The 15,030-nt window shown below is 36.9% G+C and overlaps 1 protein-coding gene across 2 annotated transcripts in view; it reads left to right on the top strand.

The window, feature by feature from the left end:
- The window catches only part of LOC121388181 (nuclear pore complex protein Nup93-like), a 38,421-nt gene that overhangs the window by 4,687 nt on the left and 18,704 nt on the right, over positions 1 to 15,030 (top strand). The window contains exons 3-14 of one of the 2 annotated variants that reach the window (XM_041519445.1): positions 997 to 1,114; positions 1,457 to 1,519; positions 2,006 to 2,131; positions 2,353 to 2,427; positions 3,760 to 3,852; positions 4,390 to 4,535; positions 5,415 to 5,547; positions 6,684 to 6,781; positions 7,191 to 7,250; positions 11,722 to 11,799; positions 12,474 to 12,649; positions 13,763 to 13,954. In XM_041519445.1, coding sequence (XP_041375379.1) covers positions 997 to 1,114; positions 1,457 to 1,519; positions 2,006 to 2,131; positions 2,353 to 2,427; positions 3,760 to 3,852; positions 4,390 to 4,535; positions 5,415 to 5,547; positions 6,684 to 6,781; positions 7,191 to 7,250; positions 11,722 to 11,799; positions 12,474 to 12,649; positions 13,763 to 13,954 — 1,358 coding nt within the window. Of the gene's footprint in view, positions 1 to 996; positions 1,115 to 1,456; positions 1,520 to 2,005; positions 2,132 to 2,352; positions 2,428 to 3,759; positions 3,853 to 4,389; positions 4,536 to 5,414; positions 5,548 to 6,677; positions 6,782 to 7,190; positions 7,251 to 11,721; positions 11,800 to 12,473; positions 12,650 to 13,762; positions 13,955 to 15,030 lie in introns of both variants that reach the window. The other variant, XM_041519444.1, reaches the window with a different exon arrangement.

Raw genomic sequence — 15,030 nt, 5'->3', positions numbered from 1 at the left:
AAAACAGAAATTTAACTTGTGAATATTCAAACTTTGGACATTGTCGGTTTTCTTTACAAAACTATCTGGAAAATAATTACGATCAATCACACGTCAAATCACTTCACTTGTATCATTTATTTTTAACAAAGCCTGGCATACAGTATACAAATACTGCATTCCTTTATGAGATCGGAAATATGGCAAATATTATACATTAATAGGCAAACATTATATAATAAATCTTTCAATTGAGTAAATGTCGAACAATTTGAGATCACAATGTTCGGTTTCCCCTGTTAAATCGACGGAAAGAAGCAAGGAAAACATGACTGGTAAAACTAGATGCGCTACATTAACATTTTGTGTAACATACAATGGTACTAGTGTCATAGTGTAGCACAGGCTGATGTTGGTTTGATAATAAAATGCACTACTTAAAGGTAAATAATGTTTTGAAAAAAATCGGGAATTCCGTTTTAGATGGGTATTTCTGTGATTGCGAAAAATCAGTGCCTCTACATATTTTGTCATACTTTGAGTGCTGTTGGCCTTTTTAACATGTCCAAGACTGGGACTGTGAGAAAATAGATGTAAAAAATATCATGCGTGCAATGGGTAGGACCAGGCTGAGACGTAGCTCACATTGTAGAGTGTTTGCTCATTGTAGAGTGTAAGATCGATCGCCTTCAGTGGAAATAATTTTTGTTTCCATCCCATGTAGTGCTCAAGGATATATCAACGGCTAAAAAGTGAAAAAAGAACATTGACAACCACATATATGTTTAGTTTTTGTTGCTTTATTTATCATATTTAGTTGGCTGTGGGAAGCTAATTTTTTCTAACTACTGAAAAACTAAATTTATCAAAATATTAAAGAGTATTTTTCAAGCAGCTTAAACTAGTAGTATACAGGTAAAAGATGTAACTTAACTTTAAAAATAGACTTTATTTCTTGGTCACAAATCAAGCTACCTTTTGCCATAGATTATCATTATCATAGTTTTTTCCATTCAGTTCCATATTGCTGGGTACCAAAGGTTACATTGTTCCTAAAATAGCTGATCGACTTGAAGGTCTCAAAGCGACAACAACATTTGAACCACTAGAACCAGTTCGCGACACAGACATTGAGGTAATACTGGAAATATTAAAATTAATGTTGTACTTGGAAGATATTTTTCAGAAGTGTATTTTTCAGTACTATTTTCTTTCACTAACATATTTTTTTCTAAATTAAGTATATGAGTTGAATATAATGCTCTAAATATCCACTCTCTCCCCCCCCCCCCCCCCCCCCCCCCCCCCCCCCCCCAGTTTGCAGTATGCTTGAGTACTATAATGAAATGGTCCCTAAATAATTAATATCTCTTATGCTATTTCATTTTTGGTTAATTAAATAAAATTATTAAATTGTAATATTTGTGCTTTTCAGATATTGAATTTTAACTTTTTTTTTATTAATATATCTTTTTAGGGATTTCTTCGGAATGAAAGAGAAAATGCATTTCTGGCTGTTATTGAACAAACAAGAAAACATGTATGTATTACTATAATAATTCATGATAAACATAGCCATAGCCATATTAAGTGATAATTTTTTTATCCCATTGAAGTATAAATCTGGAATTTGCAAATGTCGTTTTCCAGGTCGGGAATCTCAGTGAATTTTGAGTTGGGTCATTGAAAGTCGTAAGATATGATTTTTTTTTTTTTTTTTTTAAATCCCTTTTAAAATAACACAAGTGGAGTTGCAATTTGCATCAAACACTTGTAATATGCTGATTAATAAAAAGTGTAACGATCATAATGATCGTATAAAAAGACTTAAAAAGTATCTTTTTTTAGTCATGGAATTCATTTAAGAACAAAGTGTATGAACTATGTAAATAGAGCATGCTATCAGTGTACCAAAGTACCAATGAATGAGGATATGACTGGGTTTCATTTATTAATATAATGTAGGGTTAATTTTACTAAGAGTTATGGCCAATTAATTCTAAGATTACATTGAATCTGTTTTCAGACATTTGATGAAGTAGAGCGTCGTCAGTGGGAATGTTTGGAAAATGAGTGGGAAAGAGAGAAACAGAAAATTCTCAACACTCTTGGTTCAGGGTTAGAAGGCATTGAGTTCCAGCAAGAGACAGATGTAAGTTGGTTTTACTGTTAAATGCTCCCATTTTAGTTTACTTGATTAACAAACCCTTTCTATGCTTTTCTATTTTAAAATCCTGATCATGAGATTTAGTTTTTAATTCATGTGATCTGTTCCTTTAGAGCTGTAAAGGAAGTATTAATATGTTGGACAATGTTTGGATTTTTCATTTATGTTGGAGAATTATTCTCTAAAGATTTTGCTTTTGATTTCAGACATTTTTGAGTGACACAACCCTTAACCAGGGCCGGAGTAGCTTGGATCATATAGAGATGGCTTATGCCAGACAGGTTGGTTATTGTTTGTCATTACCTAGACGACAGTCACCACCTTTAATGTAATAGTTAAAGTTTGTTTGTTTAACGACACCATTAGAGATCATTGATTTATTAATCATCGGCTATTGGATGTCAAACATTTGGTAATTATGGCACATGGTCATCAGAGAAGACCCGCTACATTTTTCCTAATGCAGAAAGGGACCTTTTATATGCACTTTCCCACAGACAGGAAAGCACATACCACAGCCTTTGACCAGTTGTGGTGCACTGGGTGGATCGAGAAAAAACCCAGTCAGTTGAATGGATCCACCAAGGTGGTTCGATCCTGAGACGCAAGCACCTCAAGCGAGCACTCAAATGACTGAGCTAAATCTGCCCCTCCCCCCCGATGTAATAGTGTTTTGTCTTCAGTTTGTCATTATGCCATATGTGATATTCATCTTGAACACTAATAAATTTAGGGATTTATGATTCCTAACACCCATGACAAGTGGAAGTTTCATGTCGGACAAGTAACTTGCTTCTGGATATCAGCATGTTAAATAAATGTAGGTATTTAAGCTTACTTGCAAATAAATCCATATGTCGTAATATTTATCCAGGGCAATATGAAACTGCTATTTTTAATCAAGTACAATTTGTTTGTAACTGAAATGAAAAAAATTAATACACTGTATTACAGATTGACAACTTAGAGAATAACTAACGAGCTACGAGGAATTACGAATTATCTGTCCCGAGTGAATGAATGTTGTAAACCGAGCCTTTGACGAGGTTTTTACAACATTCATTCACAAGGGACAGATAATTTGTAACTCTTCATAGCGAGTTGGTTGTTCTTTTTATTACCCATTGTCAATTTTAACTGATTTTTAATGTAAAAATTACTCTGCAGTCTACAACAAAGCCATCAGCCATTACGTCATATAATCTTATGCGCAATACATCACGTAATGTAAATGACGTAATGTAAATGACGTCATAGCATAACAGGTTTTTTTTTTACAGCCGAAACAAATGAGTCCATTTGTTTTTGTAAATCTTTGTAGATCATATAACTTATTTGTAATCTGACTCATGAATGGAAACATTATATCAATGAAAGTGAAGTTCGGCCATGGCAAGCAAGCAACCAAATGTCGTGATTTTTAAGCCAGCCAATCAGTGGCTGTAGAAGCAATCTGCACACTGTGCAGAGATCGAAAAAATATTACCACGTATATTTGAGCCCATATGGGTAATAAAAAAAAATACTCACCTTTAAGTCTCTTTAATCAAATGTTCAGATGTCTTGTATTATCTTCAAGGTTTGATAAGTTTATTTGACTGTTGTGTGTTTAGGTTTATGTCTACAACGAGCAGATACTTGAAGGAAACATCAGACCAAATCTTGTGGACATGTTCCTCGAAGTGGCTAAGAAACTGGATGACAAGGTTTGTAAACAGTTTGTTTGAATATTAATACATGGGCTAAAAGTCGAATTTAAAAATCACAGTGGCCAGCAGAGCCAGTTAAAAAAAGCTTTTCGTGGCATTTGTTAAATTTTAACTGACCTCATGCTTTCAGTGTCCAGTACATGTATCTATACTGTACATCTGTCATTTCTCAAAACTATTACATTTGTTGGATATAACTTGTGTTAGTGCACTTTTTTTATATTTTTTAAATCACATTAATTTGTGTTGGAAAGGTACAAATTTTTCTTTTTTTAAAAAGAAATTGGCAATCAAAAAGCTGAAGTCAGATAAATTTTTTATAAAAATCATTTTCCTAGAGGAGGAATGACTCCATGACCCACCCACCCCATATAAGTCATCTACCACTAACCTGTATCCTGTTTCAGGGTTTAGACTTAGACCAAAAGTATTGTTTGCAATTCAACAGATTTTATCTCAATTTGTAGCCAAATAAAATGTAAAAACATTGAAGCTTATTAAATGAAACACTATGTGATATTTGTATTGTTTTAGAATGTGCTGGGTTTATGGGAGATGATACAGTGCATGGTAGAAGTTCCTCTCAGTCTCCCGCATGGAACAAGTGTCACGGAAATCAGACAGGACAAGAACACACAGATAGCCTTTGTGAGGAAGGCAAAGCAGCACCTTGAAAAGATGTAAGTATTTACAACACAAAATCTACAGAGATAAAAAAAAATCCTGGGACCTGATTCACTAACCTCGCTTAAGCAGTATCACATCGTCTTTGCAAATCTTTTTACATTGCAAATAATCTACATTTGTACATAGCAAATACTTATGCTGTATTTAAGTGTGCTTGTAATACCATTTCAATAACTTCTGACTTGAAAATATCATCCGAAATGCTCCGGAGATTTCTGACTTGTAAACTTGGGGAAAAAAGCTAACCTTTTATATTTAAAAGAAAAATGGCAATAAAATGTTTCTCTTGTTTTAATAATAAAAATAAAGCATATGCCTTAAATGTTCCATCAAAGAATATTGATTAGTGCAAAAATGGTGAGAGACTATTTAATAATTTTCCACGTCATTAATAATTTAGAAAAAGTTGAAAAATAACAAAATATTATACAATTTAATTGGAGGCATATCAAAAATATTATTATTATTATTTTATTTTTTTTAAAGATACTTTGTTTTATTATTAGTGAAAATAGCTTACTTTATCAATGAAATGCATTGTTGTTGACTTTTTTGAGGGAACAGGAGCTTACTTTCTTACAAACTTGTGCACCTGAATGCAAACAAGTTATAATTACAAGTTTCTGAGCACACCCGAATGCATCCATTAATATACTTCACAATAAAAATCTGTGTTTATACTTTCCAGATATGTAAGATACACCACAATCAGAATCTGTGTTTGTATTTTTAAGATATGTAAGGTACATCACAATGGCAATCTATGTTTGTATATTTCAGATACGTAAGATACATCACAATGACAATCTATGTTTGTATATTTCAGATACGTAAGATACATCACAATGACAATCTATGTTTGTATATTTCAGATACATAAGATACATCACAATGACAATCTATGGGAATCTGCAACAAGCTCAGCTCGGTGGTATTCCCGGAACATACAGTCTGGTGAAAAGTTATCTCAACGTTCGGCCACCCATCTCAGTGAGAGACATGGAGGTTTGTTAGTCATCACTTCTGACAGGGATATTCTCTATGATGATCCATTATTTTACAATAAGACATGTAAAATATTTGTTTTAAATATTTTTTAAAAAGTCTTATGTTGTTGACAAAGGTTTTGTTGTTTTTATTGCTACGTGGCAATAATTACTTTAGTTGGTCAGTTTGGAAATAATCTAAATTATAGAAACCGTTACTGTAAGCACAGATTCAGAGACGGAAATAGATCCACATTTGAATCTTTTTATATTATAGCAATTAAATTTTAATAGTATGTCATTGCCTCATTGTATCTGGACCTGATTTATTAACCTTTCTTTTTTTAAAGTCCAGACAGTGGTAACGTCACAACTGCTGCATGCAGTATGTATTAAACTTCTTACTATTGAATTAATATTTGACAAAAACCATGTTGTGGGGGTACAAATTTATAACTTTTTCCCACATATTTGCACTTAACTTTTTTTTGTAAATACATAAAATAATGTTCACATATGAATTGTTAAATATAATTTTAAAAAAATTCTCATTTTATGATATTTTAGATCAGTTTATGTTGATTAAAATTAGGCAAAAAATCTAGTTACGTTTACTTAGGTGCATTTGTGGTCAGACGTTCAGTATTTATGTTAATAATAACTGTTTTTCTGATAAGAATGTGGGGTTTTTTAAACGAAGTACGATTCATATCCCAATATTTTGTGATATTCATTGTTGATAAAACTGTCAAATTTATAATAAAACTAGCTGTCACAATCAGCTATCAATTCCTAAAAATTTACTATTTTTGTCAGTGCCATGTGCAAAATGGCGGGAAACATGAATGAGTGCATGTACTGTATGCGGTATACAATGTCGGCTTGCGTGACGTCAGGCGAGATATCTCGCCTGCAGTAGTCAGAACGTTAATGTATTGTGGAGGTTTAAGTTCAGACTTTAAAAGTTTTATTAATACAGGACCAGGTTTTAGTAAAGTGCCACTCATACAGATGAAGTGTAGTTAGTACAAGACTTAGTTTAAACATTTATAAGTGTGAACCCAGGTTTTAATAAATCTGTCAGCTAAACACGACAGGCCACAAAGACGAATGATTGGCGTACTATATATTTAAGTAAATTTCCTCCAGTTACAGGAAGGTTTGATTGAAGGTCAGCCAGTGTGGGCCATGATATACTACTGTCTACGGTGTGGTGACATGGACGCTGCACAGCATGTGGTTAACAGAGCCAGGTGAGTGATGGTTTTGTTTTTTAAATCTATACATGGGACACAGCCATATCTAAAAGCTGGAGTGAACCTTAATAAATCTTAGCAGGATTCATTATGATTTTGTAATCAACAATTTTTTCATAAGAGTAGATTCTGATTGAGTTTACAAGTAAGTCTTAAGATATAGGCATAAAATTAGATAAAAATCATTATATTTTCTCAAGAGATCAATTTTAATTAAAAAAAAGTAAACTCTTCTGCAGTAGTTTTGGGAATGACACCATTCTAAATATGTTATTTTCTGAAAGGAACCCTTTTTACTTCTTAAAATGCCTGTAATAGTTATATTGATTATTGCTGTAAAATTATTTATTTAATAGTTTTGTTGGTTTACTTGTAATTATTAATGCCTTTTTTTTCTTTCTTTCAGCCATGTTCTTGGTGATTTTCCAGCATTCTTCAAGGAATATGTGTCCAGTACAGATCATAGGTATGTATCAAGAAAGTTCTTGTGAAATAAAAAAAACTGGAGAAAACTTGAGTGTTTTCTCTTTTATAGATACATTACCTGTCCTCAAACAAGTGCACCTCCCCCCCCACGCAAGTGGTCTGGTCCGAACATCCCAACAGCCAATGGGATGGCCTAAATTCTTCTACTGTATACTGCTCTCTAGTTCCGGTCACATGACTGTAACTTCCTTCTTTTTCCATGAGCGCATCGCACGGAGAACAGGAAGCGGGGAGGCCCGGGCGGGATGAATCTTGAGGACAGGTAATGTATCTATAAAAGAGAAAACACTCAAGTTTTCTCCATTTCTATAGACATTACCTGTCCTCAAACAAGTGCAGCATTCAACAGATGGTGTGGGTGCCGAGATCCGTAGATGCTTGTGATAACTCCCCAACCGGAAGAGGCTGACTAGTGGAAGAATAAGGCCAACCTTGGTAAACCCTCCTCCTAGGGATGCCCGTCACAGACCAATGCAGGTGATGTTAGTAACAACAACCAGAATGGTGGCATCCCGTCAGCAGTGGCAGGTACGGCTCCTAGAACACATGAACCAGGAGGCGGAAGCCACATCTCATGCTGGTTCTGACAGGGTGGGAAGACGTAGCCACCAGGGATGCAGGTGTTAGGTAACCCTCACGTATTTGAAGTGTTATAGTTTTTTCAATAACAAGCGACAACCTAATGAGGTGCATCCGTCAGAACCATTGAACAAAACAAAGACCCCCGAATGTTTTCTGTCTAGTACACCAAAGATCTGTTAGTTCAATAACGACAACCAATAACCACATGCAGTGAAGAGTTAAGGTTATCGAGACAAAAAGTTCCGGCACCAGTGCGTGAACTGTGCAAAGAACAAAAGTCTAAGCAATCCTCACCTGTCGATTCGGTGGACATCTCGTTATGCAGCCCAGAATCAGACAGACATCAACGGCGACAAGGATAGCTTGTATTCAACAGAGTCCAGCAAAAATGTGCAGCAACAAACCGGACCCAGATGATGGAACCCCTCAACGTCTTCTGTGGAGACATCCCTCAGATAATAGTTGGCGAAGATGATGTCCGTCGCCCAGAAACAGCCAGTGATGATGTGCTGAATGGATGTGTTGCAATGCAGGGACATCGTGGCAGCCAAGGCACGGAGTTCATGCGGATTGGAAGCAGACGGAGCAGGTAAACCCTCCTTCTGATAAGCGGTCAGGATAGAAGACCGGATCCAGGTGGCCACCGTGTTCTTGGTAATATCCCTCAACCGACTCTGGTTACAGGAAAGGAAAAGTCTTTTACGATGTTGTCGAAAAGATCTGGTCCTCTCGATGTACTGGTGCAGGGCTCTAACAGGGCACAACGCCAAGTCCTCAACGTCCGCCGGACCAACGATAGAGGAGAGGGCCTGCACAATATACGAGCGAGGCGCTTGGTCTGGTAACTGATTCTTTGCAATAAAGTTCATGAGTAACCCCAAGTTGACTGCACGCCGATCTCGGTGAAAACGTACCAAATCGACATCAAGAGCATGAAGTTCTGAGACACGAGCAGCCGTGGCGAAACCGAGTAAAAACAACCGTCTTCCGTGTCAATCTTGCAGGGAAGAGGACTCGATCGGCTCATAAGGTGCGGTCGATAACGCTCGTAACACCAAATTCAGGTCCCATCTTGGTGGCCGAAACCGGTGTACTTGATCTTCAAGGCGAAAACCTTTGATCATTTTATGGATCTCAGGAATACCCGATAACTTCGTTCCAGTAGTTACATCACGAACAGTAGCGATGACCGAAACGTACCCAGCGATGGTAGACCCCTTCAATCGTAAAGTGGTCCGCAGATACAGCAAAAAATCAGCAAGACGAGGTATCTGTATCGTCTGAGGTTTGAGTTTTTTTTCTAACACACCATCGGTGAAAGCAAAGCCATCTGACGTTGTAAGCCGCAGTAGTAGATGATCTGTGCGCTTTCAAAATGGCCGCCGTAGACTGTGAAGAAAAACCTTTCTTCCTCAAACTCTTGGAGATAAAGTCCACGCGTGCAGTTGGAACAACTGCGGACGTGGATGGTACAGTCTTGACGTGGGATGCAGCAACAGATGATCCCAGTCTGGCAGCGGTAAAGGATGTGGATCGGCCAGACGTATTAGATCTGGATACCACATCCTGGATGGCCACATCGGAGCAATGAGCAACAGGCGACAATGGTACAGCTGAAACCTCTGAAGCACCCCTTGGAAGGAGGATTGGTGGAGGAAAAGCGTACGCGTCCATCTGTTCCCAGCTGATGGCCAATGCGTCGAGATCCAGAGCTTCGGGATCCGGCACCGGAGACACGTAAACCCTCAGCTGATGGTTGAATCGTGTGGCGAAAAGATCGATGTTTGGTGTCCAAAGTCTGTCGCACACCCATCGAAACGCTTCCGGATGGAGCATCCACTCCGTCGGCTGTGGAGACGACGGCCGGGACAATGTGTCGGCTAGTACATTGCAAACCCCTGGAATATGACGAGCCCGAAGTTGCAATGGAATTTCGTCGACCAGCTTGTAGAGACGATAAGTCAACTGCAGCAGACTGCTGGAGTGAGTTCCGCCCTGACGATTGATGTAAGCCGCCGCGGTCGTACTGTCTTCTTTCAGCATAGTAGGTAGCATCGAACGTAATACATCTGCTATGGAGTCCGCAATTGACGGCGAAGATTCCACTTTCTTGGCTCTCGCCGACAGCACCTTCAAGTAGGCCGCGAACTCGACAGTAGACAGGCCCGAACACAGGTCGCATCTCGAAGAGAGGCTACAAGGAACACGGCAACCCGGACATAATTCATGAGGGTCGCCGCCTGCAGTGAACTTCTTACAGCGTAGGCACGCTCGTACCTGTCGCTGAACATTAACATCTGACATGATAATAAGTTTTCAATCTGTGAAAGAGAAAGAAAAGAAATCATGACACAAACACAAAGCCGGTCAACAAAGACGCCATTTTGCAAATGGCGTCCGACACAACAACCGGCAATATAATAACATTTCATGTAATTAACACTTGGCAAGTCAAGCGAAATACGCGAAACATACGAAAGCTAACGAAAGCTAACGAATAAGGTGAAAAAAAAAAAAAAAAACATTCCACCCAACACAAAGCCAGTCAATACAGACGCCATTTTGCAAATGGCGTCCGACACGACAACCGGCAATATAACAACATTTCATGTAATAAACGCTTGAAAGTCAAGCGAATACGCGAAAAGAAACATACGAAAGCTAACGAAGCTAACGAAATTTAAGGTGAAAAACATTTCACCCAAACACAAATACAAAACCAAAGGTCTTATAAAAAAAGTTGACTCCAAACAGAGCCAAACAAAAGACGTCCAGACCCTTTCGCGAAGAGAAAAAGAAGGAAGTTACAGTCATGTGACCGGAACTAGAGAGCAGTATACAGTAGAAGAATTTAGGCCATCCCATTGGCTGTTGGGATGTTCGGACCAGACCACTTGCGTGGGGGGGAGGTGCACTTGTTTGAGGACAGGTAATGTCTATAGAAAATGTCATTGTTAGAAAATAATATGTTGAAGCTATATGTAGCTCCAGATATTTATCAAACTGAAATCTCAAGTAATCTGACGGCGGGATTTAGCTTAGTCGGTTGAGCCCTCACCTGAGGTATTTGTGTCGCAGGATTGAACCACCTTGGTGGATCCATTCAACTGATTGGGTTTTTTCTTGTTTCAACCAGTGCACCACAAGTGGTCAAAGGCTGTGGTATGTGCTATCCTGTCTGTGGGAAAGTGCATATAAAAGATCCTTTGCTGCTAATGGAAAAATGTAGCGGTTTTCCTCTGATGACTACCAGTCAGAATTACCAAATGGTTGACATCCAATAGCCAAGGACTGGATGTAGCCCAGTGGTAAAGTGTTTGCTTGATGGGCAGTCGGTCTGGGATCGATCCCTGTCAGTGGGCCCATTGGGCTATTTCTCGCTCTAGCCAGTGCACTACGACTGGTACATCAAAGGCTGTGGTATGGTTATCCTGTCTGTGGGCTGCTGCTAATCGAAAAGAGTAGCCCATGAAATGTCGACAGCGGGTTTCCTCTCTCAATATCTATGTGGTCCTTAACCATATGTCCGACGCCATATAACCGTAAATAAAATGCGTTGAGTGCATTGTTGAATAAAACATTTCCTTCCTTCTTCCTTCCAATAGCCGATGATTACTTAATCAGTGTGCTCTAGTGGTGTCGTAAAACAAAACAAACTTTAACTCAAGAAATGCACAACAGTAGGTGTTAACTTTTAACTATGATATTTTAATGTTCTTTCAAATGTCTTAATCAGATAATAGTTACTTACTGAAAGCACTACAGAACAGTGACATAACCAATATAAATTGCTTAATACATTATAAAACACCAGTTACTAAATATTTTGAGAACACTGAAAACACCATGTTTGTAAAAAATATTTTCAGACTTAGTCCAGGAAATGATGCAAAAATAAAACTGCAGTATAGAAGAACAGTGAAAAATAGTTTAGATCCATACAAGAGGTGAGTGACAGTTAATAATATACAGTGTTATGTATACTGTTCAAAATAATGGCCGCATTGTGTTTTAGCATATCTTAGCGGGTATTTGAAACTCTGGTTTGGTGCAGAGAAGGTGTTCCTAAATTTTTTCCAAAGAGCCAAGTATGTGTTAATGAACGTGTTCCACCTCACATAGTAGTGTGATGAGAATACATTCTCAGCTGTTTGTGAACGTAGTTTTGAATACATGGTTAGTACTAATGTTCTGTTGATTGATTATAGTAAAAAAAAAAAAAAAAAGTGATAATCAATTGTCTTAGAAATAGTTAACTTGAATTATTCTTAAAGTTTATATGGGATAAAATATTTGAGATATCGACTAGGATTTGGGTTTGTTTTCATGTGTATGTACAAAATTCATTGTTTGATACAATCACAGCAGCACAAATTAGATGTAGGCAAAAGATGTACTGGTCACCAATGCAATAATAATAACAATGGTGCATTTTATTTAAAGGAAATGCTGAAAATATCAACTAACAAAAAGAATCTCTTCTGTGAGACTGACAACACAGTAAAGAATAAATTAATGTTTTTTAATATTCTGTAGCAGTTATTACGAAAACAGTTATTTTTCCATGCTGGGTGTCTTTAAGCATTTATTCATTAATTCTGTAAGTGTTACAACTTTTCAGGTCTGTCTACTGCATTGTTGGGCAGTGTGACTACAACGAAGATCAGAGTGAGATTTCTGATAAGATCGACGACTACCTGTGGTTCAAGCTGTGTCAGATCCAGTTTGAACGAGATCAAGCCGGAGAGGAGCAGTTCACCTTGCAGAAGTTACAGACGTTACTCTATAAAGACTATGGTAAATGTTCTACTCTAAAAGACTTAGATTGCCTGTGTATCCTTGAAAGGAAAAATGAAGAATTAGAAGATCTGAATTGAATGTTATACTGGATTTGTTGGCTTTGATACTGTTTTTTATCCAACCTTCATTTGTAAAACAAACCCCATCTTCCTACAAGTACATTAAAAAATGTAAAGATGAAAAACAAAAGTGAATTTATCATAGTAACAAATGAACAACAGTCAAGCTAAAATAGACGGAGACATATCTAATTAAAACATGTTATACTTATTTTGTTAGTTTTGCTATTGGTTGCTATTGGTAAATGTTCTACTCTAAAAGACTTAGATTGCCTGTGTATCCTTGAAAGGAAAAATGAAGAATTAGAAGATCTGAATTGAATGTTATACTGGATTTGTTGGCTTTAATACTGCTTTTTATCCAACCTTCATTTGTAAAAGAAACCCCATCTTCCTACAAGTACATGAAAAAATGTAAAGATGAAAAACAAAAGTGAATTTATCATAGTAACAAATGAACAACAGTCAAGCTAAAATAGACGGAGACATATCTAATTAAAACATGTTATACTTATTTTGTTAGTTTTGCTATTGGTTGTCTACCAGTCCAACCACAGCCAAGGAGACTGTAAATTTTGTCTCCGTCTGTCTATCCATCCATCCATCTGTCTATCTGCCACAGATATAGTTTTCCAGATTCAAACTATTGAACTGAAATTTTGTTTTTATCTTTATCATGTTTGACTTCATGGAGATTTACTCATTTGTGACAGAGTTACGGTCCGTGACTTAGGAGATATGAAAATTTGTTGGACCCAGTAGAGGACATATATTGCTGCAGAATGTTTGTAGAATGTTACAATGTTGTTCTTTCCAACGAGTTCATTAACTGCGGCTTCAGCATGTTACAAGCTCACAGTAATATTAAATTATGATGAATCTAATCCTGTAGTGAGTGTACCAGTATTCTGTACAAATACTTTGATTGAATAGACATGAAAACTGTTTACTGAATATTCACAATTGAATGTTGTTCACATCAGCATGTTACAATAGTTCAGAGATAGCCTGTAACATATGTTCATTGATTTAATTTTTGTTTCACTTCCAGGAGAAAGCCACTTCAGCGGATACAGTCAACCCTTCCTGTACTTCCAAGTCCTGGTGCTGACAGCCCAGTTTGAGGCCGCCATTGAGTTCCTGTCCCGTATTGAGCGATTGCGATGTCATGCCGTCCACGTGGCCCTGGTTCTGTTTGAACACAAGCTTCTGTTACTGCCACCCAACTGTAAAGCACCACTTTGTAAGTAGAACGATGAAAGAGAATAATCAAGGCACAGATATCAAGATAAAACTGTTTACCGAATATCCACACATCAAAATGTTACAATAGCCTGTAACGTGTTCTTGATTATCACTAGAAAAGGGGTGTGATGTTTTAGATTTGTATCTTATTTCAGCTCATTTTTTGTGTGTGTAAAATGATTTGCACAAAGTAGACTGGGTTTGATTTGAAATGTTGAAAAATAACCTTTAGGTGTTGTATGGAGATTTCATCTTTTTAAAAGATCGTTTCAGCGTTTATTTTATATGGGTATCATCACCTTGCTTATAGTACCAGGGCTTCTAGATAATGGTAGCCCCACTCCTATGGCTAGTGATATCTAATGTTGGGCTAGTAAATAACTACCATTGTCATGCCTGATGGTTAGTGATTTATTTATTTTTGTCAAATGTTGCAGTTAAGTCTATTTTGTAAATATGAATATCCTGCCCCCCCCCCCCACCCCCCACCCCCACAATGTTAGTGTTTCTAAGCTCTATATCCCTCTTTAGGTGACATATCTGATTATTACTATTATTTAGTAAAATTGTATTACTGTAAATCAGAAAATGTTGGCGAGCATAAAATATTTGCAAATTTAGCGAAGCCATACAAAACGCTAACAATTCATAACACTAAATATAAACTAAAGTCAGATTAAAACAAAAATCAAACAAGTCTTAAAATGTATACATATTTAATAACGATTTAAATTAATCAACTGAACAATTCAATTAAATTTCAGAACCAAGGCAAATAAAAAGTCATCACATATCCTATGTACACTACCATTCGTGGCACAATAATTAAAACTATTGTCACATACGGTGCAGTGTTGCAGCAAAGCAAAACAAAATGTCAGTTTTATGAATACAGTCTTATAGTTTCAATGTTTGTGACTTTTAGCAATAAAGACACATAATTGTGGTTAAAAATAAATTAGTTCTGTCATAGAAAACACATCCATGAAAAGAATTTGTTACGGGCTTGGTAACTACTGATCACCGGTAAGCTCAACTAAGCATTGATTACTAGTACGTCTCAGTGGAAAAACA

This window comes from Gigantopelta aegis, chromosome 14 (assembly GCF_016097555.1).
Source record: "Gigantopelta aegis isolate Gae_Host chromosome 14, Gae_host_genome, whole genome shotgun sequence".
Taxonomy (NCBI): Eukaryota; Metazoa; Mollusca; class Gastropoda; order Neomphalida; family Peltospiridae; genus Gigantopelta; species Gigantopelta aegis.
The sequence above is the reverse complement of the archived record's forward strand: the minus strand, read 5'-3'. Positions and strand labels throughout refer to the sequence as shown.